We start from the raw sequence: 27,355 nt of genomic DNA on the forward strand, positions 1-27,355 counted from the left end.
GGTGTTCAGGCACTGGCAGGGGCTGCCCAGGGGGGTTTGGAGTCCCCATCCCTGGAGGTGTCCCAGGAAGGCCTGGCTGTGGCACTGAGTGCTCTGGGCTGGGGACAAGGTGGGGATGGGGCACAGGGTGGGCTCAGTGGGCTGGGAGGGCTTTTCCAGCCTCAGTGATTCTGTGATCACCATGACTTTCTACATCACTTTATTTTCAGTTAATCCCAGATACTCCCTAGAGAAATTAACATTGAGTATTTTGAAAAGCAGCATCCACACTCCTAAAGGAGACAGCTCTGCACAGGAACCGAGGAGCACATTTTCCAGACAAACTCACTGTTTTATAAAATAACTCCTGTGAAACTGAGGTGGGGGGAAAGGACACTTCCTCCCTTTTAGAGCCCTCCTGCACCTTTTCTCAGCTTGTTTTTTTAAGAAAAATAGAGCACATATAAAATTCCACATCACTGCCCTACTCTGTGTTCTTCATTCCCATCCAAGGACTCAGAAGTTCATTTCACCCATGTTGGACAGCTGAGCCCAAATCCTCCCCATCAGTTCCCGGAGCCAAATTCCTCCAGGTATTGTAAAAATACAGCAGCACTGTCAGGAACTCCTGACATCCGAGCAGGATCCTGTCCCCCGGACCAGGAAGGCCCCACACACACCACCTGAGCACACCCATGTCTGCAAGAGCCTCAGAGCTTCCTTAGAGAGAGTTTACTCCATGTCCCTGTGCAGAAAAACTACCAGTTTCCAATTCCTTTTATGATTTGTATCACCTCCTCTTCCACCCTCAGCGTTCCCCGTTGTGTCCTGGCATTCCCGGGATAACATCCCAGGCTGCTCACACACTGCAGGGGTGACTCTTGCTGTTGGTACTGCAAGTGGCACTCCAAACATTCTGACCCTTATTTCTGGCTTATTTCCCACTCTGGAAACAATGTCCATACATTTACCTTTCAAGGAATAAATGAATCACTCTTCCCAGCAGCAAAAATCCAGAGATACAATTTCTTCCAAAAATTAATGGAAAAAATACACACACCTTACCAGGAAAGCACAGCCTAGAGATTCTATGCCTCGTTGTTGCTGCTCCGTGGTTTTTTTAGGAAATGCACAGAGCAAGTGTAAGGACAGATTTCACATCTGAACTAGTGACACAGGTTGGCACTGATGGGTGACAGAAGAAGTTCTGAGGAACTGAAGGGAGGAATCATGGCTGTACAATACAATAAAAATCCACGAGTGCTTTTGCTCTGAAGTCAGCAACAAGACCAGACAAACTAGATCCACCCACCTAAGCAGTCAAATTTCTAGTTAAGAAACTCAGAACTTAAGACTTCATCAATTAATAAACATCTGTAGCAGTACTTTCTGCACTTATGGGGTTTGCATGAAAAAGGGATTTAGACCAGAGCTTGCAGAGGTACAACCTTTGCAACAACTCAGCTCCAACTCGTGTTCCTCGGGATACACGAGTCCAACTATTTTCACATGGAACAACACTGGCATCCAGTGGCCAACTCAATTAATCACAGAACGGAATGACTTCACTGCCCTCCTGCCCTTCTTTGGCCCAGGAAACACCATTAGAAGGGACCACGTATTCCTGGAGGCTGCTCCTAAAAGTTTGCACACCTGCAGAGTGCTGACCAAGCCCTCCCTCCATCCCTGCTGTGACCAGTCCCTGCTCACCTGGCAGTGCAGTGATGAAGTCCCGCTGTAACATGGGCTTCAAGTAAGAGTTAATATGTCCATGCTGATAGTGACACATTCGGGAAATAAGGTGTTCCACAAATTCCACTTGATCTGATTCAGACCACTGGTCAAAGTATTTTATACACAAGTCTTTTTCCTTTTCGTAGTTTCCTTCCGATGGTCTTTTTCTTGAGACAATCACGGATGAAGTTCCATTACTTATCTGGTGTTAGAAAAAGAACAGCAGTGTTAAATACAAATACCAGGAACAGCTTTGTAAGAACTCTCTGAAGGAAAAACACGGAAGACGCAAAGAAATAATCAAAACTAAATTTTAAAACACATCCTTCAAGATATGAGTTACACCAGATAAATTTCATCTTTCATAGACAAAGATCAATGAAAGGACTTTGCTTCTAAGTTACTTCTTACACTGAAAGTCTTGAATCCCTTCACACCTCTTAACATTTCAACAGCAAGGAATTTAGTTATTTTTAGCCATGACTTCCCCAGATTAACCCAGTGGTTTCTGCAGCACTTTGCAGTTGCCTCCACAAATGTTTCACTCAGGTTTCAGCAGTTAAATTAACAACACACCAAAGCTGGATATTAATACTCTAATTAACACAAGAATTCGAGATCCTCATGTCAGTGTTGAACTTCCTGTCCCTAAGTGAAAACTGAGAATGACATGACATCCAGGGTTTGGTTTGTTTTTGAAAACCAGCTCCTGTCAGTGTTTGGGACATCCACATAAATACCTCATTAAAATCCTGGGAGTTGGAGCCACAAATGAGGATGCTACAAGAACACCACCCCAGGAGTTACTGCTAATTACTGAGTAGAACATAAGACTGATGCCAGGCTCCTCTGAGCCCTTCAGGAGGCCACCACGCTGCTGGGGACCAATTGTCAGCGCTCTGAAATATTCCCAAACTCCTTCAAAGCAAATTGGTTGCATGTCCTTGCCATGTTGAATTTCTCCTTTCAAACAACAGTGACATGCTCAGAAACACAGCTGAACTTTATTCCCAATTGTCCTTCCAAGGTCAGCACCAACCACAAAATCTGAGAAGAACAAGTAATTTCTCAAGGATTATCCAATGGTGTCATCCTTCACTCCAAGGCTGGGCTAATTTTAGGATGATACAGTGAACTACGTCCAAGGATGATTATACAGACACAAGATTTGGATATTTCTCAAAAGCAGGAACACACAAAATCATGTCAACTCTCTTTCTAACAAGAATGTTAGTCCTACCTGCCACAGGGTATTTTTCTTTGGAGACTCATCTTCATTCTGATCCTCCATTACTGACGTGTTCTAGAAAAAAAGAAGAAATATCACTTCAATTTTTTTACTCTGTGATAATTTCTCTCTCTACAAGCACTATGAAGAAGCAAATCAATTGAACTTATAAAACTCATTTTTGTAGTGAACAGAACTATCAAAGACTTCTGGTCACAAAACCTAAATATTATAAATAAATTCCCCTTTTAACTGACATGTTTATCAATTCCATTTACTGTAAAGATAACTCCCCAACCCCACTTCAATTTCCTTTGACAGGTTTTCATGCAGCCTTTCAACGCTTTTCTCACTGGGAAATAAATTCACTTTCATCCTACTCAAGCCAAAGCAATTAAACCTGTCAAAGTATTCAACCAGCACTTTCTGCCAAACTTAAATTGCATACAGCTCGTAGAAAAAAAATTAAAAATCACTATACACTACTCACATGCAACAGAACGGGGGTTTTTCCCAGCTCTAGCTACCACAAGGAATAGGGATTGCTCTCTGCAGAACAACTCTGCACTTCACTGCCACTCTGTGTCTCTACCCCTTGGCAGTCCCCATCTTTCTGCTCCTGCCTTAATTGCAGTGCTCTCCCCACATCAGAACTGCTCCTCCCTTCTGTTTTCTTCACCAACAGAAGATGTAAGAATTTCTATGAACATTCAGCTGCAAGTGTTCTTTGAGCTCACCTTGGTTTCCCAAAAGCTTTCCCTCCTTCCGTGCCTCGTCCATCGCCCGCTCCCTCGTGCTGTGCAGGCACAGCCCCCACCTCCTGCTGCCCAGCCCGGTCCCTCAGCCCCAGCCCTGTGCCCATCCCTCTGCCCAGGACACACCAGCTGACCGGCACAGGGGTCAGCACCATAAACTCAGTGTCCTCAAACACTGTCTGCATTTATTTCAGCCTCCTTCCCCTCCATCAGCTGCCTCAGCAGAAAGAGGAACAACACCCTCAAGTAAAACACATGATGGAACAAGTCACACAATTCCTTCACTCTTGTCACTATGGATTATGGATTAACCCCTTAACAACCACATCCACTCCCACTCAAAACACAGTTCCACCTCAAAAGCATTCATCTCCTCCTTTTTCTGCCATAAGGATGGACTGCATCAAACCCAGAAAACGTGGAGAAGTTAACACTATGAGCTCTACAGCAAAGCCTTCCTCCCCCACCCCACCATGGGCTCACATTTACCTTGAACCCTCTTCTGCTTTGCAGGTATGGAAAAACATGTGTCACATGGACTTCAGATGACATTATAAAAACTGTGGCCACAGGGTGATGGAAAGACTCAAGTCTACCCAGTTCTGACACACAGGACAGTGACAAACACGAGCCTAGGAGATGGCTAGAGGGGAATCCAGAAAGGGCTAAAGGCAGGAAAGGGTTTGGGTGACTCCACAGATACATATATTGAAGTGCTCCTGGACATACATAGAACAGTAACACTGAAAGTAAATCACATTTTGCCCAGTTTTTAAAGTGACAGACTCTTCAGGGCCACCCCAATTATCCCAAACTACTCCCTGCTCCCACCCAACCCTCTCATGGGGTACAAACCATGTCCCCCACACGGTGTCCAGGACACACATCAGCCACACACCTACTGGGACCCAACCAGCCGACACCAGTTAAACCATTCTGGAAAGCAAACACGCCACCAGGGAATTCTGCAGGGTTTCTTTGATTTGATTTTATTTCAATATGAATGTGTAGAAATTTCATTACAGTGACTGTATGTTGTTAATGGTATGTTATGTATGTTAATGGTGTTTCCAATTAGTATGTCCTTAAATGCTGAGGGACATCTCATCTCCTTTAGCAGCTGAAGGCTAAAGAAACGCATCAATCCTGTAAGCCACAAGCAAGGAACATAGGGAATACCAAACACAGGTGGCTTGGGTCAGCATATTCAGCAGAAATCCCACATTTTATCAACTTAGCCCCCGCCTAACTTTCCTTCAGCAGGTCACAGCAGACTCAGCCATTGCACTTCTCCCTTTATCAGGAAACACCTCAGTTCACTGCCAGCTTTCCCTGGGATGGAGGCCAAGAACTGCCTCCTAAACGTGGTGTCTTTTCATTTCAGGCACATACAATAAACTTGCAGCAGAGCAGCCCTGTAACAGTGTGTAAGGTCACACACTCAGATGGGAATTCCACCCCCGGCAGATTGCAGAGCCAGGTTCCCTCTGTTCTGTCACCCACTCAATTCTTCTGTGCCTCTGATGCTGCCCAGGGAAAGAAAACTGGGCAGCAGGATTTGGGGAGATGTTACATCCTTGGCATGTCACTGAATCACAGAATCATTTAGGTTGGAAAAGCCCTCCAGGATCACAGAGTCCACCCTGTGCCCCATCCCCACCTTGTCCCCCAGCCCAGAGCACTCAGTGCCACGGCCAGGCCTTCCTTGGACACCTCCAGGGATGGGGACTCCAAACCTCCCTGGGCAGCCCCTGCCAGTGCCTGAACACCCTTTCCAGGGAGAAATTCCTCCTGATGTCCAACCTGACCCTCCCCTGGCACAGCTGGAGGCCGTTCCCTCTCCTCCTGTCCCTTGTTCCCTGGGAGCAGAGCCCGACCCCCCCCGGCTCCCCCCTCCTGTCAGGGGGTTGCAGAGCCAGAAGGTCCACCCTGAGCCTCCTTCTCTCCAGGCTGAGCCCCCCCAGCTCCCTCAGCTGCTCCTGCTGCTCCAGCCCCTTCCCAGCTCCGTTCCCTTCCCTGCACACGCTCCAGCCCCTCAGTGTCTCTCTTCCATGAGGGCCCAGAACTGGACACAGCCCTGGAGGGGCCTCAGCAGGGCCAGCACAGGGACAGTCACTGCCCTGGCCCTGCTGCCACACCATGGCTGGCACAGCCCAGGGGCCATTGGCCTCTTGCCCCCCTGGGCTCACCTGGGCTCATGTCCAGCCCCTGGCACCAGCACCCCCAGGGCCTTTCCCAGCGGGCACTTTCCAGCTCTCAACATCTGAGCCATGAATGTGAGGGCAGATGACATAGATTGATTTTTAGGGTGGAAATTTAACAGTTTATGTATATATTTCACCAGGAAGCAGCAGCTGTGTTAATATAATGGTATCTACTGTTACAGTTTCTTGTGTTTTCTCTCTTTTCCTGTCCTCACTCCATGTTCTATTAGTATACTTTAGAGCTTTTAAATCCTTCATCCTTTCCCTTTCCACTCTCAAATACATTGTTTGTTTTCACTATTATATATTCTCTTCCTAATAAATTCACTCTCCTTCTGTCTTAAACATTTAATTTTGGGGTCATTCTCCAGGTCACATACATCCTAGCTCTGACTACAGTCTCTCTCTCCAGCACTTAAACCTAACTTAAGACCAGAAGATGACAGAGTGGATCCTGCCCTGTTGTCTGGAAGGAGCAATTAGACAACTCTAACCCGTCCTGTCCATTCCCGGCACTTGGCAAAAGAATTTCAGAATTCCTAACAGCTGGTGTCACTAGTCCCTGCTCTGTAAGGCCTCCAGCTCTTGTGCAAGAACAAAGATAGGCATCTACAAGTTCAACTCTTCCCTCACCCTGCACCTCCTTGTTCACCCCACCCATTCTCTACATAAAGCCACCTCTGCCTGTTTCCCAGGTGGCTTTAAAGTGGCATCAACACAGAATTCAACCTATTCCCCTGTAGCTGAACAGCACCAAGACCCGATGCCATCAATGCCATCTCACTGCAGTGACCCAGCAAGGCCATGAGCCCCTGCAATACTGACCTGCCCTCGCAGACATTGCCCAGGCGTGATTTTGGACCCTCACAAGGGTCTTGCAGCTCCTCAGAGGGGAAGCAGAGCTTCTAAAGAGTGTCAATTCATCTTGTTTATATGTTCATTTTTTCCAGAGATTCTTGTGAAGTTGCTCACAGCTCTTGCAAAAGTAGAATGGTTATTTCCAACCAGCTGTAATTCCTTAATTAGTCAGCCTGGAGTAAGTGCTCTCCATCCCTACTGGGAATGGCAGCAACAGCAAGAGAGAACACTGGGTCCGAGCAGGGATGTTCTGCTGGTGCCTTACAGTTGTTCAAACCCCACTGAGCCCAGTTAGCCCGAGAAAGGCCCAGCAATGGCAGTAAAGCTGACACATTGCTCTGCAAGCTTAAAAAGCTGGTTTCCTGAACTTTTGCATCCCATATTCCTTGCTCAGTCCCACAGTAACTTCAGGCTTTCCTTAGTCTTTCTGCTCCACAACAACTCAAGTCTTTGGGATTTCTATGAGATGCAGATGAACATGGCAAACAGGTTCAAGAATTACTTAGGGAGAAAGAGGTACTGACAAGCCTAATTACAACAGGCTCATTCCCTTTGGAGATCATGAAAAGCTTCCGAGATAGAAACAACTAGCAATGATCCCCAGAGGCAAAAGATTTGTCAGTATTGTAAAACTCTATAAACCACAGTTTCCATTAAGATCCCTGGATACCTGGTAGCAACCAATATCTCAAAGTTTAGTAGTTTCCCGTTATGAGTTTGTACAACACAAGGTGCAGAAGCAGCGATGGTTTCCTGCAGCTGAAGGGCTCAGGGCCTGCAGGGCTCACCTCCCTCAGCAGGGGCAGCAAAAGCTGCACCTTTTCTAGCAGAAATCTATCAAACCTGCACAGGCTAATCCAGATTTCCACCAGACTGCTCTTGGCTCCAGGCAGGGAACACCCGGGTTTGCACCCAGGGAGTGCCTTGAGTCACTTAATTGACTGGGAAGAGGAACAGCCCCGGTGCAGCTTTGTTCTCTAACTCAGTTCTAGTTCCAGTATCGGGAGAGCAATTACAGAAGTGATAGCAGGTGATCCTGGGAACTGGGACAGAAACATGAGGTGCAGGAGAGCACCCAGCAGGGCAGACAACATCACTGAGCTTCTCTGATGATAAACTTCACCCTAACAAAGAAGCATTCAAGCATTCAAAGGATGGATGGACAAAACCAGACAACAGCTTTGTTACCTTGAAAAAAAGAATAACAGTCTTATATTTTGGCTATAATGAAAGAAAAAGTGATAGAAAACAATCACTTGTATTTCCCACTGCCCTTGAGATTACACCAGCAATTCTGATCTCAGTTAAAGACCAAGCTAAGTCTTCAAAAACCTTAACTCTTCCCAAGATTCCCACTCTCTGGAGAAAGCACTAGGGAATTTCAGTTAAAATTACAAAATAAGCAAAACTAATCATAACAGTTCAGCTAAACAGGCTCTGATCTCCTTTAAGAAATCATGTCCACATCTGACTGAAGAAGTTGAATCATGTCCACACAACTGAAGAAGTTGAAGAAACAAGAAAAAATAACTAATACATACTTGGATACTTTGAAGTCAAACAGAGCAGACTGAGCTCGAGCTTGAACCACCTCCTGAACCCAGCTCTGCCCGCACAGGGACTGCCTGAGGCACCAATTACACATTCCCAGAGGAGGAGAGGAGTCACCATCCCACGGGACAGCTGGGCCACAGCAGGAAGGGAGAAAGCTGGGCATCCATCTGTACCATCCAAGAGTGAGGAGCATCTGTCCTCATGGCTTCCTGCTATAATGCAGCCAGAAACCCCAAATGCTTTAGAGCATTTCTAAATGAGGGTGAGCCTCTCCTTTGGGTGCAATGGACAACATTTGCTAAACCAGGAGCCTGGTAAACAATGGTTATTGATCAAGGATTTTCCTCTTTTAACTACTGAGAGACTCTTAATAAAAATATACTGTAGCACAAACATTAAATTAAATTGGAGAACTTAAACTGCACTAGATGTGAATCAACCCATCTCCCAGCAAGGACCAAATCCCTACTTATCTGTCTGCAAGGAAAGACAAAAATACTACAGTGCTTCCAAATGCCAGGTCAGGAATAGGAGATCCAACTGTGCTTATCCTAAACACTGAAAAGATTCATCCCCACAAGAAATATCTTTGGAAGCACAGCCATGGGCTGTATATGGAGCAACGATATCAAAGATTCATGTATAAGCATAAAAAGGTATGGATAGTTATTAAAATCTGGTCAATAAACACGTTGGGTTTCACAGAGCAATAACACACCTTCAGCTACAGGTTTAACCTCACTCAGGTTCCCTGTGGAAAATGGTTCTTTCCAGTATTTCTCCACTGATTATGTAACTTGTATTTTTAATATAGTGAGATAATCATGTTGTGGTTTCATGCAAAAAAAAAAAGAAAAAAAAAAAGAATAATTCCCCTGAGAAAAGTAGAAAACAGAGCCCACGGTCAAAGGATTTTCCAAATACAGAGCTTCTGAAAACACCCAAAGGTAGATAAACTAACTCCACTGTCCACAGTCACTACAAAGCAGGTGGAAAAAAAAGCTCTCGGGTTCATCAAATTAAATTTGATTTAGTTTTCAGCAGTCCTGTGACAAGCAGGGATCCTTACAGATCCCTTCCAACCTGAGACACCACAGGAGTCACAGATGGGGTCAGGCTGGAAGGGCCCACAGTGGCTCATCCGGTCCCACCTCCCTGCTCCAGCAGGGCCATCCCAGAGCACATGGCACAGGATTGTGTCCACACAGCTCTGCAAGATCTCCAGTCAGGAGACTCCACACCCTCTCTGCTCTCTCTCCAGGGCTGGGTCACTGCCCAGCAAAGAAGTTCTTCCTCCTGTCCAGCTACAACTTCCCGGGCATCAGTTCCTGCCCGTTCCTCTTGGGCCATTGCTGGGCCCCCCGAGCAGAGCCTGCTCCAGCCTCTGCCCCCTCCCTGCAGCCCCTGACACACCCTGGGGAGGGCCCCTCTCAGGCTCTGCTCTGGAGGCTGAACAGCCCCAGCTCCCTCAGCCTTTGCTGCTCCCAGAGCTGCTCCATCCCTTGGGCATCTCCGCAGCCTGCGCTGGCCCCGCTGCAGGAGCTCCCTGGCCCTGCTGTGCTGAGGAGCCCGAGCTGGGCCCAGCCCTGCAGATGTGCCTGCCCAGGGCTGGGCAGAGGGGCAGGATCCCCTCCCTGCCCTGCTCCAAGGCTCTTCCTGATGCCCCCAGGATCCCATTGGCCTCCTTGGCCCCCAGGACACACGGCTGGGCAGGGACAGCTGGTTGTCCACTAAACATAAAAGTTAACTCTGCTGACCACAGACATGTCTATATTTGACATCTGTATTAGTAACTGCTTGTTTCAGCTTAAACCAAACTATTTATGTAAGCACTAGAGATCTGCACAAATTCGGCTGAACACGCTCCATTTCTTACCTAGCTCGCTGCTCTCCCAGTTGCCAGGTTTTATTTTAGTGTAGCTATTGCTGGAAGTTCAAACAAAAATACACTTCAAATACTAAAAGAGTCTACCAAGAGCCAACAGCTGAAGGCAAAATTAGAAAAAAACCCTCACACTGAAAATAAGGCATCAATTTTTATTCGGCCTCTGAGTAACCACCAAAAAGTTGAGAGGAAAACAGGGAGAATTCAGCACCAGCACAGTTACCCAGTCTGTGCTTCAAGCTGCTACAAACAAACAGTATTTGGTGTAGTTTGACCACAAGTTGTAGATGGGAAGTTTTTAAAAGATACCTAATGCCTTTACATACCCAGTTTGACACCTCTCAAGGGTCTATTTTTTATGAAGTTTTGGCCAGAGCAGTGAAATCCCCAAAACCAAGAGCTGCCTGCTCCTGCCTCTGCTCAGAGAAAGAAAATCTCAGGCCATTCTTCACCTAAATGTTCCAGGCCAGTTATTTTTTCAGGTTCCAAAGACTACAAACAGTTACTAAACAGGTCATTCTGCTGAATCACCAATGCCTTGATAACCAGCAATTAGTACCACTACGAGAACTTTGGTTCTGAAGTATCAGAGCTGCCTTGAACTCATCCCAAAACTAACCTGCTGATCCTCTGTATATCCATAACTGTGTATCTTCAGTACATGTGACTCCAGGTAGAGCTGATCCCAGAATGGTTTGGGTTGGAAGGGACCTTAGAGATCATTGGTTCCATCCCTGCCATGGCAGGGACACCTTCCACTAGCCCAGGTTGCTCCAAGCCCCGTCCAACCTGGCCTTGGACACTTCCAGGGATCCAGGGGCAGCCACAGCTTCTCTGGGCAACCTGGGCCAGGGCCTCACCACCCTCACAGGGAAGGATTTCTTCCCAATATCCCATCTAACCCTGCCCTCTAGCAGTGGGAAGCCATTCCCTCTCATCCTGGCACCCAATAGTCTCTCCCCATCTTTCCTGTTGGCTCCTTCAGGCCACTGGAAGGCCACAATTAGGTCTCCTTGAAGCTTCTCTTCTCCAGGCTGAACAATCCCAACTCTCCCAGCCTTTCCTCCCAGCAGAGCTGCTCCATCCCTCTGACCATCTTGGTGGCCCTCAGCAGTCAGGTCATTGTGGCTGTGTCCAGAGTTACACTACAGAGTTAACTTGTTTTTAAAATGAAATTATACATGAAAATGCTGAGCACTTCAGGATAACTTTCCTGATCCATGAAACATGAAGGACTCCAACTCCACCACTGAGCTTTTGGTGATGGCACATCCTTTCCATGGGCAGTGTTGTGCCCAAACTGCAGCCTGAGCCTGCCTGGCAGAGCAGGGATTTAATTCATACCCCAACCTGTGAAGCACAACAGCTGATGGAGAACTGTAACAGCAGAATCACTCTCCTGGGTTTCAGAGCTTCTGAAACAGTGTAATGCATATTCTCATCAAGATTTACATAAAAAACCTGACTAAACTAGCAGTCAATTTAGGTTGTAATAAGAAACAAAAAAAATCTACTTCTGATAAAGCTAGCAGCTATTTTCCAGCATGTCTCAATCTCCACTGAGGAAGCTGACATCACTAGAAAAAAAATGTAATTACTGCAATCCCAAGAGACACTCAGGGGTGGCTTTTGTTTGGTTTTGCTGGTTTTGGTTTTTAAATATGCAATAGCTTATTAGTTCTTAAAGGCAGGCTTCCCTCAACAGGTACTGCAGGAGCACACCTCCCAACACAGCCCTCGTGCACCTGTTTCAAAGACACCTTAAACTCTCATTTCATTTTTGGAGCGTCCGGAGTAAAGAGTCAGTAATGAAAACCTGCCTGTATCCATCCTATAAAAATATGTTGTATTTCCAAGGACAATGAGCACTGAATTGTGTAATTGTAGCAGTGTGATGACTCATCCCTGCACCACTCCGGGTACCAAAGCAGGGCTTGCAGAACTTGCACATCACGCAAACTCTTCTGCTGAATATAAATACATTGAGCCCCAAATAGAGACAGAAATCACTCCCTCTACACCTGCCCCTCAAAGCAGAAAGCACCACTTTGATGCAGAATCAGCTCACTGGAAGAAATGGCAAAAGCAGTTTGCAGTTCAGCCAGGCCAGGCCCGGGGGCCAAGTCAAGCCTTGCTCTGACATCCCCACAGCGCCCACAGGCTCAGCCCAGCTGGCACGGCAACATTTTGCATCAATGAAATAATCGTAATACTCTCTTAGCTCGTGACACAGCATCCAACAAGTCTTCCTGCAAAGCTTCACCTGAGGCTCAGTGGTCATGTTTTACCTCAACTGAAAACCGGCTTCTTTTTCCAAGCAGCTGCTCTGCAGCCCCTTCCCAGCCTGGAGGAGCTTTCATTGTACCTGCAGCTTACAAGTGGTGCTTGTTCTTCACCTGTCTTGGTTCCACTTCTTGCCCAGAGCAGACAAACCTCAGTACTCAAACTGTTTATCAAAGCAATCAAGCTTATCATTGATATCAATGAAAACAGTTGCAGTCACTTTCCTAGAACATTTCTCAATTAACTTCCACAACTCCAGAGGAGAAAAACCTCAAAAGAGAAATCCTTTCTCCCTGCAAATAACGATTTTAACAGCAAAATGTTTCAATCAGAAATACAGCCCTCACAAACTGGGAGTAGGAAGGTACACAGACATTAGGAGCAAGGTACTGCTTTGCTTTTTTATTTTGTTTTTCTTTTAAATTAAGAGAAGTTACCTCAAGTTCTCAGCTGCAATTATTACTATTGGTTTTGCACCAACGGTTCATCTATTTTCCACATAAACCTATTTAGGTAGAACCTATCTGCACTTCCAATTTTAATCCATCCCAAAGTAAAATAGTTTTTCCTCTGTACTTTTAGGACTCAAGGGGAACTTCAAACCATGTTACTCAGTGAACTCATTAAAACTTCTGAAGTAAATGCAGAGCTTAAGTTTTTAGAGCTCTGACTACACCATGGACATTTGTCTTGTGCTACATACTTATTCAGAACATTTGCACCTACAACTATACCAAAAGCCACCCTAAAAAACTGGAGTTTGTTAGGCAGGATTAGATATGGCAAGCTTTTGCGGGGGGGTTGGTATAATGGAAGCATTAAGTAGTATTTACTACCTTAGAAACTGTCTCAATGTCTAGTAAAGAACCCCTTTAGCTTTTATTTCCTGTGTTAAAAAAATCCACAAATGAAAATTCGAGGGGAAAATACTGACTCAAGATTATTGTCACCTTTCTTCTTTTTAGAGCAGGTGTAAAGAAGCTTCTTCAGATCCACTCATCAATTATAGGACTTGTAAAAGGAAAACAAACCATTTAAACAGTTGCATTTCACTGCTGCCTTCTCCAATTAGCACAAACTGAGGGCCTTCAGCACACGAGCAGCATATGCAACTGCCAGGGCTCCGGGAGCAGCCAAGGCATTTCAGAGCCCATGGATGCATCCCTACAACACAGAACTGCTCCATCAACACATGTTCCACAGCCCCGAACCTGCTCCATGCACCTCCCAAAAGCCCGGCAGTTCCCCTGGAGCATCCTTTCCAAAAGCGGGGGTGCTGTGTAGACACCCCGAGTCAGGGGCAAGGCAGAATTCAAATTCCAAAAGCTCCAAGTTGGACATTTTTCTTTACATCACATTCATGGGTAAACAAGACAACACACCCTCCTACCCCATCCAATTAATATGTGTTAACAGTATTCCAGATTAAAGGCAGGATAAGGAACTTCTCAGAAGCAAATTTCAAGGTAAGGGGGTAATTAGATGACTTCAGATTCATCAAAAATAAATTAGCCTCGGTTAAGATTAACTACACATCTGCAACTCGGCTGCCTGGTTCAAATATTTCAAGGGTTATTCCTAGAATTCCCCCAGGGAATTGAGGTTCAGGTCTCTGCTGCTGGTTCCGTGTGACAGCAGCTCTGTCCCAGCTCAGCTCCCTCACTGAGCCAGCCCAGAGAACAGCCCTGTACATGGAGGGGCTGAGGGGCTGGGACAGGGACAGAACTGCTGGGCATGGGACACACCATGGACACACCATGGACACACCACGGACACACCATGGACACACCACAGACACACCACGAACACACCACGGGACACACCATGGACACACCATGGACACACCATGGACACACCACGGGACACACCATGGACACACCATGGGACACACCACGAACACACCACGGGACACACCATGGACACACCATGGACACACCATGGACACACCACGGGACACACCATGGACACACCATGGACACACCATGGACACACCACTGGACACACCATGGACACACCACGGACACACCATGGACACACCATGGACACACCACGGACACACCATGGACACACCATGGACACACCATGGACACACCGGCACCACGGCCAGGGACAGGCGGGATCCTCACACACACTGAGCCATTGTTTTCTCAGATCCACTACTGCTTAATACCTCTGTCTTTCCCTAAGGTCTAGAAAATCCCTGGAAGTTTCCAAGGCCAGGTTGGACGGGGCTTGGAGTAACCTGGGCTAGTGGAATGTGTCCCTGCCCATGGCAGGGGGTGGGATGAGATGAGTTTTAAGATCCCTTCCAACCCAAACCATTCCATGAGAAGCCCTGCAGCCCTTTAACCCTCAAGCAGAACAACACTGAGGAGTGGACACGACTTCCAGCCTGAGAAAAGTGGCTGAGCAACAAACACCACACAGCAAAGTACACATAAATGAGGAATAATTGAAAAATAAGCAACTCCAAACAACTACAAGCCCACAGCCACAAATTCATTGGCATTAAATACTAAGGCACCAGGAATGGAGAACCAAAAGACATAAGCTTCAATTAAATGTTCAGTAATTTCCTCCAGTGTGGTTCTATATTTTCTCTCATTTTATTAAACCAGATTCTGACACTTCTTCCTCTACAACCCTTCCTGTTTTGCCTGGGCACCAGGACCACATCAGAATTTATTCACATTCATTGGGTTTTGCTCTTCCCCAAAGATCAGCAAAATTTTAAGCGTATTTTGAAGAGCCTTCTATACAGACTTTTAGTGTAAAAGTTACAAAAAGGTTACTCAAAACCACTGAGGAATCTGAAATACTAAAACTGCAGTGACCCTTAATTATTTATCTTTTGCAAAACAGAAGGTGTTTGCACGCAAAAGAAATATAGAAGTAGCACTGCAATGAAATATTGAATACAACTAAAGCCTAGAACCAGTGAGCTACTCCAAGGAAGAATCCCGTGCTGTTCCAAGTTCAGTCTTTAACTCCAAAGATGTATGGCAGTGTATTCCAGATTTGGCAACTCAGGAAACTGGATCAATCCTTCATAATTATTCAGGAAATTCTAATCACTCACTAATTGTCTGAAACACAAGCTTTTGTTTATACACAATTTCAGTGTGTTTTTGGAACTGCTGACATCCAAGCAACCCAAAACCTGCAGAGAACCTTATCTCTATAAGGGTTGCAGACTAACCAGCCAAAGAACAAACCCTTCGGTAACACGAAATGGAAAAAACGCCCAAATCCTTTTTTCCAGCCCCCACTGAGCCTTGCCTGGGGTGAGCCAGACACTCTGCACTGAGTGCTGATTTTATCTGGGTATTCAAAGGCACGTGCAATTGCATAATTGAGACTTCACATGGTTTATATAACGGATGGGAAATGCTCCTGACCTGCACGGTCAGCACCACTTCTCCCTCTCCAGCTTCAAGATCCAGTTGATGGACACAAAAAGCACATCAGTGTAAGACTCCACAGAAAGGGTTTGAGAACAGGAGGAACACCTGCCCCAGGTCTCAGGTTCCCATGTATAAGTTTGAGACTTTCAGACTCTATTTGCTTTAACAACCCAGGCTTAAGTGTACAGGACTGTAGGTGGGTTCCTGCAACAGTACAGCAAATATTTTTTCAGTATTATATGCCTTTAATAAATTCTCTAGTTCAAGAATCTTCAAAAGCAAACAAAAGCATTCCAGTTTTTTAGAGCTCAAGTATGCATTCGAATTCTGCCATCATGTATAAAACTTTAAAGATAACTTCACCTGATCCTTGTTTAAGTCATTTTTCAAGTAGGACATTTAATCATCAGCTACTGAGGAACTCAGAGAGAACTTTACGGTCCACTTTCATTCACTCATCTTTTTCTTTTAGATCACATTTTTCTGTATTTTCCTTCAAATTTAGATTCTAACAGCCCTAATCCATTTAGCACAATGATATTCACCATTTATCAGTCACAGCATGAAAGACATGCCAATATACTTGCATTTGCACACCTTAAATATTTAGCAGTCTATTTATTTAAAAATAATATTAAAAAGATGCAGGAAAACACAGATTAGAAACATAGTTTGGATCATCCCTAAAGCCTGGCTTAATAATTGCATCAAAAAATGCATGTGAACTTGAGGAATGCAAAAACCATGTAAGAATTAAAAAAGCAAAGAGTTGATCTTCAACGGCTGAGAGTTCCTGATCGCACCAGTGCAACGGCACCGAACAGACCTCAGTGCTTACAAAGTGAAAAGGCTGGGATGGAGACAGCCTCTCTTATTTCTCTGTGGCAACAAAGTCAACTCAAACTTCTCAAGTATCAGTAAAATCCACTTGGAAGCACCGGGAGAACATTCTGCACCACCAAGTAATGCCCTTCCCTAGGGGGACTTTGCAAACATGAATATTTTACCACAGAAATATTATGCAAAGTCGTAAAAAGCTTTGGTTATAGTTCCTTCTTTCTCTGTGCCACTTCCCCCAGACTGGGCAGATGGGCACTGGTGAAGTTTGCTCAGTCCTGCTGCTGTGGTTGGAGCCACCTGTCCTGTCCTACCCTTCCCTCTGAGGCCTCCTCTGATTTACGTGGATTCTCTCATCACTTCCAAGGATCACAAGAACCAAACCACCCATGTGAAGACTCTTCTGTGTCATGGCCTTGAAGGCCTGCAGAATAACCTGTGGGATGCAAATGATGGAGGTCCAGGGATACCTGGGAATGGCCAACCTGCTAAGCCCCCAGGAGCCTGGCACAGGGAAGGGCGAGCGGGACCATTCCTAACCCTGACATCACCACAGTTGCTGAATTCCCTCCAGGCCAGGGCCAGCCCCTCCTGCAGGGCTCTGTCCCAGGAGGAGTCTGGCAGTGCAAAGACACCAAACAAACGTCATTTCAACCTGAGCTGGGAATATATGACTACACGTTTCTGTTTCCTTGAAAATTCTCCTGTGGAAGAGAGACCAGAGACCTGCAAGGAAGAGGACAATGTCACACCCACCCAGAAGATGCTGCCTGGCATCTCCTCTCTCCAGATTTCCCTCCTCCCCTCCCAGCAGGAGCACGGCACTGCCAGGAGGCAGGCACACAGCAGGGCACACTTCCTAGCACATTGCTTTCCACCGTAACAGGATCAGAGAGCAAAAAAAAAAATCCTCTTTTCCAAAGGAGGCTCAGAAAGCACAAACATGAGGCTGTGGCTGACAACAGCCCTGCACTCACACACAGCCTGCTGCAGATGCTTCCTAAGAGGCATCAGCAATAACAGCTCCTGCCCACTCCCTGTGAAATCTCTCAAGCTTAGTGGGACTGTGTTAAGCTTTAAGGGACACAGATTTATGTCAAAATTACACTCCCTGTTGCAGCTCTGAGCAACGGGCTCTGGATTTGCTGAGACAAGGTCTAGTACTTTGTGGGGTTACATGAATGCATCACAGAGAAATGTACTTGTCTCCACAGGGACAGATCCTTCCAGTCTGAGATCTTTATGTGGAACAAGAGAAACACCAGCAAAAGGCAGGCCAGCAGGTCACCTAGAGGAATAGGAACCAGGTCTCTAAGTTCATACCACTTTTTCTGTGTTCAGAAGTCCCTTCTGCAGCAGCTCAGTGACATATCTCAGGAGGGAGTCATATCACCACTTCCTCCTAATCTCAATCATCAAGATTAGTGATTAAGTAAATTACTAACTTTTGATTAGCTGCAACTTCTGATTAAAAGACAAAGATGAGAGAACTGCCCACCAGCCAACAGCCATGACTGAAATGATTTGAAAAGCTCTTCAGAAAGAGAGCAGGGCTCCTGAAAGGGGTCACTCCTCTGTTCAAGCCCATGTGCAGCTCAGGGATGAGGTGTATGATCTTTAGTGCTCTCTAAAAACCACTGAGAACCATCAAGCCCAAAAAAAGCACTCGTGTATGAAGTTGTTTGTACCAGCAAAGCCTTTTCCCCACGAGCAGAAAGGTGGGGGGTTGGCAGGTCTCAAACAGTCCCATGCTGAGGAGGCCACCACAGGTGACCCCAACCTGTCACGTGGTTCCACAGGCCGCTCTCACCACGTGCTGGCCCTGTACAGACCACAGGGAATACAGCTGGACTGGTGTGCCAGAGGCCAAGGGACCGGTGTACGTCACGTCCGAGGAAAATCAGGAACCAAAACTCACAGATATTTACTCCATTTGCTGGTCTTTAGACATCAGGGACACACTTCTCCTCAGCTGAGGAAAGCACTGAGCAGAGCTCTGGTTCACAGCTCAGTCCTCGCTCAGGGGCTGCAGTTAATCCAGTGAGTAACCACTCACTTCTACTGCAAAAGTAACACTAGGAATCGACCCCCTAAAGAGCAGCTCTCTCTTCTGCCCTAAGAACGAACAGGCTGAGTTAATAATTGAAGCCATAAAGCTGAAAGCACTCACACACACAAAGGATGACAAAGTGCTTATCACAATCCTTCCTTCAGAGAACAAATCACACCTGGAAAAAGCAATCCCTGCATTCCACAGCTCCTGATCCAGCCGGTGTCCGGAGCCAGCACCAAGCCATGGCCACACCAGCAGAAGCTCCACAAGCTGCTGTCCCCCTAAGGGGCTGCAGCAGAGCTGTGCCTGGCTCTGAGACCCATCCTAGTGCCCATCCCAGTTGGGGCACTCCACAGGAAATGGCTGGGATACAGTCCTGGTGGAGACAACCAGGATGGCCAAGCACTGGAGCATGAGGGGGAATAAAATGCAATGTTACCCTTTGCAAAATACTTGCAGTACCACCAAATTGGGCTGTCACATCAGCACTCAAAATCTGTAACACCCACACAAAGAACTCAAAAAAAAAAAAAAAAAAAAAATGTTAAAAAAAACTGCTGAAAACAACCCCCAAAGTCCTGTTAACTTTAACTGAGAGCAGACTCCAGCTTCAGCCAGAAGAGTCAACAATACTGGGAAGCACTGCTGTTGGTCACCAGAGGGAAAACTGGCCATTTTTACCTCAGATTTAAGGACTGGGGATGCCAGGCCATCCCCCTGCCCCAACCAGCACCAGGCTGACCATTGGCAGAGCTTTCATTGCTTCTACACTGAGGGGCTCAGGCTGAAAGCTTCATGTCTCTGAAAAAAGCCCATTTAAAACAAAGGGACAAGCACAAATATTTCAGATATTGAAGAGAACGCTCTGTTCCTTTAAAGAAAAGGAATCAAATATGTATTTCTTTTTAATGGATCTGTTGGACTGTTTCCAAAAAGAAATAGTAACAGTCCCACTGTCTTGAGGCAAAATACCAAAAGACATGCCAAAGAGGTATTTGTAAATTCCTTCCAACCTAATAGAGGCAGCAAAGCAGTTGCCTGGTTCTGACAACTCATTTTAACAGCTGCAGAGAAGAACATTTCCAAAAGGATGCAGGCTCCAGAGTGACAGGCCAGGCCTCACCTCCCATCTGGGATTTCATGCTCCAGAGGAAAAGGCTTGAGCAGAAAGGCATCTCCTGCACTTGCTGGCATTTTAAGAACACTGCATCATGTCTGTGCCTGAATTTGTACCATGAAAAAGGGATGATGAAGTTATGATGTTAAATTCGTGGCTGTCAAGTACAAACTCTTCCAACTCCAATTTCCGTTGTTGTATTTCCTTCTGGTATTGGAATAGAAACATCAACCAAAAGAAGCTCAAAATTAGTAAAGAATAACAAACAGAAGCTTAAGCAAGTTAATCCTAAATTGTATCATCAATAAATAGAAATATAAACTTCCTTCTGGAAGTTTCTGTGTTTAAACTGAAAGAAGGGAAATTTATGTTGGATATTGGGAAGAAATTCCTCCCTGTGAGGGTGGGGAGGCCCTGGCACAGGTTGCCCAGAGAAGCTGTGGCTGCCCCATCCCTGGAAGTGTCCAAGGCCAGGTTGGATGGGGCTTGGAGCAACCTGGGCTAGTGGAAGGTGTCCCTGCCCATGGCAGGGGGTGGAACAACATGAGTTTTAAGGTCCCTTCCAGCCCAAACCATTCTGGGATTCTGAGATTCTCTGTGCTTCAGTTCAGCTGTGACAGCACTAACAAATAACTGCCTTTGCAGGGAATGCTGGTGTAAGGAATAAATACACATATATACACCCTAATGCTCCAGAACTCCACTTGCCCCTGGGCAAATAGGTTCTTCTGAACAGCAATAAATTACAAATTGGTCAATTCAAATTAAGACTACGATTTCTGTGAAGACAGCTTCCAGTTATGAACTGATCCACTTCTGTCAACCTGTAAGCAGGAATGAGAGCACCAAGAACTAAGTCAACATCCTGTTCCTACTGCTCATCCATCACCAGGACACACGGAGGAAGAATCACAGTCACTTCGGTTGGAAAAGCCCTCCCAGCCCATGGAGTCCCCCTGTTCCCCATCCCCACCTTGTCTCCCGGCACAGAGCACTGAGTGCCACATCCAGTCATTCCTTGGACACCTCCAGGGATGGGGGTCCATGAAAACAAAAATGCAGATGAAGGAGAGCCCATGGAGCTGGACATGCCACTGGGCAGAACCAGGATACGGGACAGGTAAAGCCAAGAGCACCATCACAAGCCTATGGAGCACTGGGAGAACGGGCTGGGGGGAGCCGGGAGAGTCAAGTCTGACAAAGCCACCGCAGGAATTTTAAGACGTGGCCTGTGGAGGAACAGGTCGATATCTCCCACTGGATGCTCGGGAAGAGAGAAGTTTCTTGTTCTCTGTGGAGCTTCCCAGCTCCACAGCCCACGTGTGAACAGGAGAGGAGGGTCAGAGCAGGGCACTACGTGCAATTATGCTGAGAATTTTAAGAACAATAAATAGAAAGAAAGGTGTAGAAAAGAACCTTTTCTAAGATCCCCAAAGACCCTGTGAGGGTCTAAATAAGCATGAAAAAACCTAAGCAGAGTTTTAGAAGAGAGATAAAATGATCTTTTTTTAAAAAGTGAAGGAAAAGTGTAACTGAAACAGAGAAGAAAGTTGGTGGGGCAATATTTGGTTACTAGGTTAAGTTCATTACATCTATCTAATAATTCATTTCCCAAGGACTATTTCATCACATCCTACATTATGCAATAATTCAAAGTGATGTCTGGCCTCTTATCTCCTGCTGCTGAATGATCAGTCTCCAGTTCACACTGTAGACGTTGCTTACAGAGCCCTGGCTGATGCCTGACGGAGCTCTTGGAGCTCTTTCCCAAATCAGTGTGACAAATATGCTTCAAACCCTGCAATGCTCCACAAGGATGAAGCCATGGAAGGTGCTGTACCCACAGGGTTGCATTACACAACTGGTAATAGAACCAGTTCCTCTAGAGACCTAAATAAGAGACCAGTATGGTTTTAATGTTGCAGTCAGATCCATATTGGAGCAGATGAAAACAGGAGCCATTGGAATCCCTGTGCATTCATAATGGTGAGCTCCTTGGTACAATAGCATTATTAAAGATAATTAAGGAGTTAAAAATAAGGCCTAGGAATCTATAACAGTTTCAAATATTAGGAACTGGCATTTAATATATGCTTCTCAATGCAACAGCAACAAGTGATAAGGACCAAGGACTTTATTTCCAAATAATAGCAATTACATTGCAAGTCAGAATAGATCAGAGCAAACTCCAAGTACCACAAGTAGGAATAAATACTTTTTAATAAATTATCTGTCTCTCCATTCACTAACAGCTCACAGACTGCAGAAAGTAAATAATTTTCCAGTAAACTACAGGAATTATGAAGGTATTTGACTGCATGAGAAAAAAGCACAGAACACAAAGACTATTTGTGGACAACTGGAACACCACCTCCAATCCATGGGCATCAGAGGTATTTGCTTAATGTTACACCCTCATTTTAGAAGAGCCTTGTTAGGTTTCATGATTAACAACATCATGGAGAGCAAGATGGTTTGCAAGAACAAACCTAATCTCTGCCTTCTCCTTTCAGATGGGTTCCAAATGACTCCTGAAGCCTAAATGTTTGAAAAAGCACCAAGACTGAATAAAAGCTTCCAGAAGAGATTCTACAAGGCTCCAGATTTAACACTTTTCTTGCCTCTTTCTGGTTTGTTCACTAATTACTCTACACAGACACCACACAGATAACAGATATATCTCCCAGATAAGGTCTGTGAATCATCCAAGAGCTTCTCTATCTCCCTCCTTGCACTTCCTATTAATCATCATTACCCTAAATGATTGTGTGCTACAGAACCAAGATCTATCTATGCCCCACCTGATATATATGTGGGCTTACAGCTCAGGAAACAATGAAGAGCAAGCCAAGGTGCCAAAAATAAAAAATGGGGAAAAGCAGCTGGTGCCACTTTCACTTCCAAGTTCCCCTTCAGCTGTCACCAGCTCACACACCCAAAAGGAGAACTTTAAAAAAAGAATCTCCACAGATACTTCCAAAAGATTCAAAACCTCTTCTGGTTGCAGTTCTACAAAATAAATTAGACCTTAATGAAAAGAAAAAAGCCTTCATTTCAGAGCAATACTTCATAGACTCATGGAATATCCCAAGTTGGAAGGGACCCACAAGGACCACCCAGTCCAACCCCTGGCCCTGCACAGGCCCAGCCCCAAGAGTCACCCCCTGTGCCCCAGAGGATCATCCCAACCCTCCTGGAGCTCTGGCAGCCTTGGGGCTGTGCCCACTGCCCTGGGGAGCCTGGGCAGTGCCCAAACAGCCTCTGGGGGAAGAACCTTTGGCTGAGATCCAACCTGAGCCTGCCCTGACACAGCTCCAGCCATTCCCTGGCTGCTGTCCCTGCTCACACAGAGCAGAGATGGAGCTGCCCCTCGGGAGGAGCTGCAGATCCCAGTGAGGTCTGACCTCAGCCTCCTCCTCTCCAGCTGAACACACCAAGTGCCCTCAGCCACTGGACTCAAACCAGCCAAGCACCCTGCACACCCCACTGAGTGGCAAATCCCCCAGGGATCTGCCTGCTTAGGACATTCATCCCTCTTATTGCCTGGACAACCCATCAGGAGGGTGCAGCCAGAACAAAGCAGGAGCCCTGCAACAGGCAGGGGGAACAAAATCCCAGTGAAATCCTCCTCAGTCCCTCCTCAGTACAACAGGCTGGACACACACAGTTGTTTCTCTGCACACACTGAGCTCCCACAGCCCCAGAGCAACCCCACCTGCCTGAGCAGCGGGGCTGCCCTTGCAGCATGTACTTAATCACTGAAATTCCTTCACCCTAATAACTGTTGCTATTATATGGCTAAAAATGTTCTGGGATTGTGCAATTCCCACAGGCATATGGAGCAGGAAAGCCTTACACAAATGAACTGGCACTTCGACATGGTTCTCATAAAAGCTGACAGATCTGTAGTAATTCCTGAAAACAAGACAGGTTTGAGAAATCTTTCCAAGTGACACATTCTGACAAAACAGCTGCCTTAGCTCTGGGTTTTAATTATATGGCACCACATCTGTGTGATAACAAGTTTCCAAAAACCTCGTGTATAAAGCGGCACGTTCATGAACAAACTGAATTGTATTTTATCCTGTAATCAATATTATCAACAGAAGTTTGTAATACAACACATTCTGCACCAGTTAATCAACTCCCAGTCTGAGCAGAGCTTTGCCCCTGTTTAATTTACAGTTTATGTACCCAGTGGAGTTGATTTATAAGGAACTAGGGACAGTCAAAGTTCTCAGACTCAGCACTAAGAAGTCCTGAAACAGTTCTCAAGCTGGTGAACACAGTTAGGCTGAAGTCACACTTCCAAAATCAGGTAGGGAGGAGGTAACAAATTAAGCCCCGGGTCTGCTGTGGCAACAGAGCAGCAGCTCCCACCCTCAGCAGGGCTCAGGAACCATCCCTGCCCATCCCACCACACTCCCAACATCACTGTCCAGCTTCAAACCAACCATGATCACTTGCTAAAACATTCTGAGACATCCTTTGGCCACTCACAGATAAGATCCAGGGAGAAAAAGAAATTCAGAATTCCCACTGAAACAAAGTTTTATTTTACTTTTCCAAGAGGGGCCAATGCTGAGGATCAGGAAAAGGGAGTAGGAAGATTTTACATAAGAACAAGCTTGCGAATATTCCCAAGACAGACACCAAACCTCAGTGACTGCCCTGGCACAACTATAGGCACCTTCTATAACCATTATTTGGCCATGAGACAGTGATAATTTCTATACATTTGAATTATCCTTCTATGTGTTTATCTCAGGGTGTTTTTTCCTTGCTTTGAATACTATTTCAAAATGGGAAATATAAAGCATTGAAACAGAAAAACATTTCTATTTTAACAGAAATTTTGAAGGAATTTCTAATTCTGAAACTGAAATTTGCTGGAACTCAAGTGGCCACATTTTGCAAGTGGGAGGAGAGGCTTTGAAATAACTGGTTGCTCTCTAAGGTAAGACTGTGGCTGAACTCAAATGGAGTGACAAACAAAACTCAATTGTTCATTTTCATTCACAAAAGCAATTTCTTTTAAGTACTCACTTTGTACACATGAAAGACTGAACCACTGAATAATGTTATTATGTCATAAAATATACAAATGTTAAATAATCACTGTGCTCTGCTAAAAAACGATACATTCAGAAACACCTGAGGAAGTGGCACACAGTTACTACACAAATTGGGTGTTTTCTTTCCAAGGTAAATCCCCTGGGAGTTCAATATTGTTAACTGGTACTAAAAGTTCCTTTTTTATCATTTTCAATCCCTCCCAAACCAGTGAAGAAACAGCAGCAATTCCCAAACTATAAATTATGCAGGCTCAGCTCCAACAGCTTACTAGAAAAAAACAACAGAGAACTTAAGGTTTAGTGGTTTTCTATGCAGAATAACCCCCCATCCCTTCACTTCTTTAAATTAAAACACTAAGTGAACAGGGCAACCCAAAGACCCCAGGACTCCATGCTCACTGTTCTGCATTCAAACACGTGCAAAGACCAATGTAAGGCTACACCCAGGACCGTGTTCAGCAGCAAACAAAAAGCTTATCCTTTCTAAACGAAATCACACAAATATCACAGGCTAGTCAGTTCATTGCAATTTTAGAGAAATGGCAAAGCTCATTATGTTATTTTTTTAAATTAAACGAGAAAGCAAAACGTAGCAGGCAACATGCAGAACTATGTGCTACTTATATCACAACTTCAGTAAACAGGCAATCAAACACAACCTCACCACCCCCCAGCACCTCTGGCACAGACAGCCCTTTAAGAGTCACTCCTCCAATGCAGTTAAGTAGAAGATTTCAGAAAAGGATGCACAACAAACATTTAGCAGACTTAACAATTGGATTAAACAGAGTCCTGCGAGTTTAACACAAGTTCAAAGCATAGGCATAACATTTACAACAAGAAAGAAGAAAGGCACCTGGAGACATCTGACACTGGGCATGCTCTGCAGGCATCTCAGTGCGCACATGCTCTCTACCAGGTTGGAGCAGCCTAGCCACAAAGACCTTGGCACAGAACACTGCAGGGTGACAAAAAGGAAGGAAGAGAAGAAGCAGTTAGATGCCACAACAAATCACTCAAGGCAGGCAACTCATTAGTAAGATAACGTGGGTACTTATCTATGTTATTTCTACATCAGTCACCAGGTTGGCGGCCAAGGGTAAAATAACCACTGAAGATCCTGTGCAGCAAAGGAGTCATCCCTCTGTCCTGTCCAGGACAAGCCACCCCTCTGTCCTGAGCTCATCTGCCTCATTTGTAACCTCTTGGGTTTAGTGTCCAGCTAAAGGTTTTAACGTAGTACCAGTAGTCTGGGAGTTGTCACAGTTTGGGGCCCATGTTGCTGCTGACAGAGGTTCTGGGGCCTCACTCAGCAGAGGGAAACGCTGGGACACTCTGGAGCAACTGGGGATCTGTCCTTCAGCAACAGCAACTTCAGCTGCTTTTTTTTAGGTTACTGAGCATCTTTGTTGCTTAACCCAGATTAATAGCTCTGGATCAAAGCTATATACCCATTGCCAAATGTTCTTTGCAGGGAATGCAGCAACTAGACAAGAGAACCACAAACACCATCATGTGTAAAAAATCCTCAGGTTTTTTGGTTCTTTACTGTTATTTCATAAAAACATGTGTCGTTCTCTATCTTAATACAGTGTTGCTGCTGTCTTATTTTCCTCTCTGGATTTTTTAAGGACCCTGTCCCCAGAGTGCACCCCAAAAAGGGAACAGCACCACGTGTTCCCTTCATAGTCCCCCCCGAGACACAAGGGCAGGAGGTTCCCATTAGGGTGGCAAATCTTGAGAGTGGAAGTGGAGGAGCTTTGGGAATTAAGGTTTGGTCCTCCCCACTGTCTCAGCTTTCCCAAACTATTTGTGGTGCTTTATTCCAACAGCAAAACCAACATTAGTGTCTGAGGTTCCGGTCTCTCTTCTGGGACACTGACAACCAAAAAATTGGGGTATATTTTAGACAGGAACAACCTCTAAGTTCAAACTGCATGACCAAGTTCTGGTTAGTCAAGATACATGGTATCCTGAGAAACTGGGGGAAAACTTTGGAATTATCAGTTGAAGATATCCTAAACCCAAATTAAACCCTGACTACAGTTATTACTCACACCACCACCCAAGCCATAAAGAACCAAGCTTAACTACCAGACTCCCCATTGCTGACAGGAGAAGTGAGGAAAAGTTTGGAAATCCTTTTTGGGTTTTTTCTGAAGCTGAAGAAGTGTTCTGCAGAGACTCCCCAAACCTTTTATAGCTCCAGGGTATTATTTCACAGCTCCTTTTAAGGGCAGAGTAGCTCATACACCAGATAAAGTTGGGGAAAAGGCTTCAATTCCTCAGCATCAAGCAGTGCACAAACCCAGCTCGAGCCCTTGGCACAGACTGAGCTTCCAGTATTTTTCACAATGGCTTTCAATTTAGTTATAACAAAGACCAGATC

General features: G+C 45.5%; 1 protein-coding gene across 4 annotated transcripts in view; it reads right to left on the bottom strand.

Moving 5' to 3' along the window:
* Positions 1-27,355, bottom strand: part of FBXW11 (F-box and WD repeat domain containing 11) — a 77,333-nt gene that overhangs the window by 35,909 nt on the left and 14,069 nt on the right. For 2 of the 4 annotated variants that reach the window (XM_017830414.1, XM_017830410.1), the window contains 3 exons: positions 25,823-25,924; positions 2,954-3,016; positions 1,690-1,915 (listed from right to left, as the gene is read on the bottom strand). In XM_017830414.1, the coding sequence (XP_017685903.1) occupies positions 1,690-1,915; positions 2,954-3,016; positions 25,823-25,873 (340 nt within the window). In that variant the 5' untranslated portion in view covers positions 25,874-25,924. The remainder of the gene's footprint in view (positions 1-1,689; positions 1,916-2,953; positions 3,017-25,822; positions 25,925-27,355) is intronic. The other 2 variants (XM_017830416.1, XM_017830415.1) reach the window with 1 other exon arrangement.

Source organism: Lepidothrix coronata, unplaced genomic scaffold, assembly GCF_001604755.1.
Source record: "Lepidothrix coronata isolate B3197 unplaced genomic scaffold, Lepidothrix_coronata-1.0 Scaffold178, whole genome shotgun sequence".
NCBI lineage: Eukaryota > Metazoa > Chordata > Aves > Passeriformes > Pipridae > Lepidothrix > Lepidothrix coronata.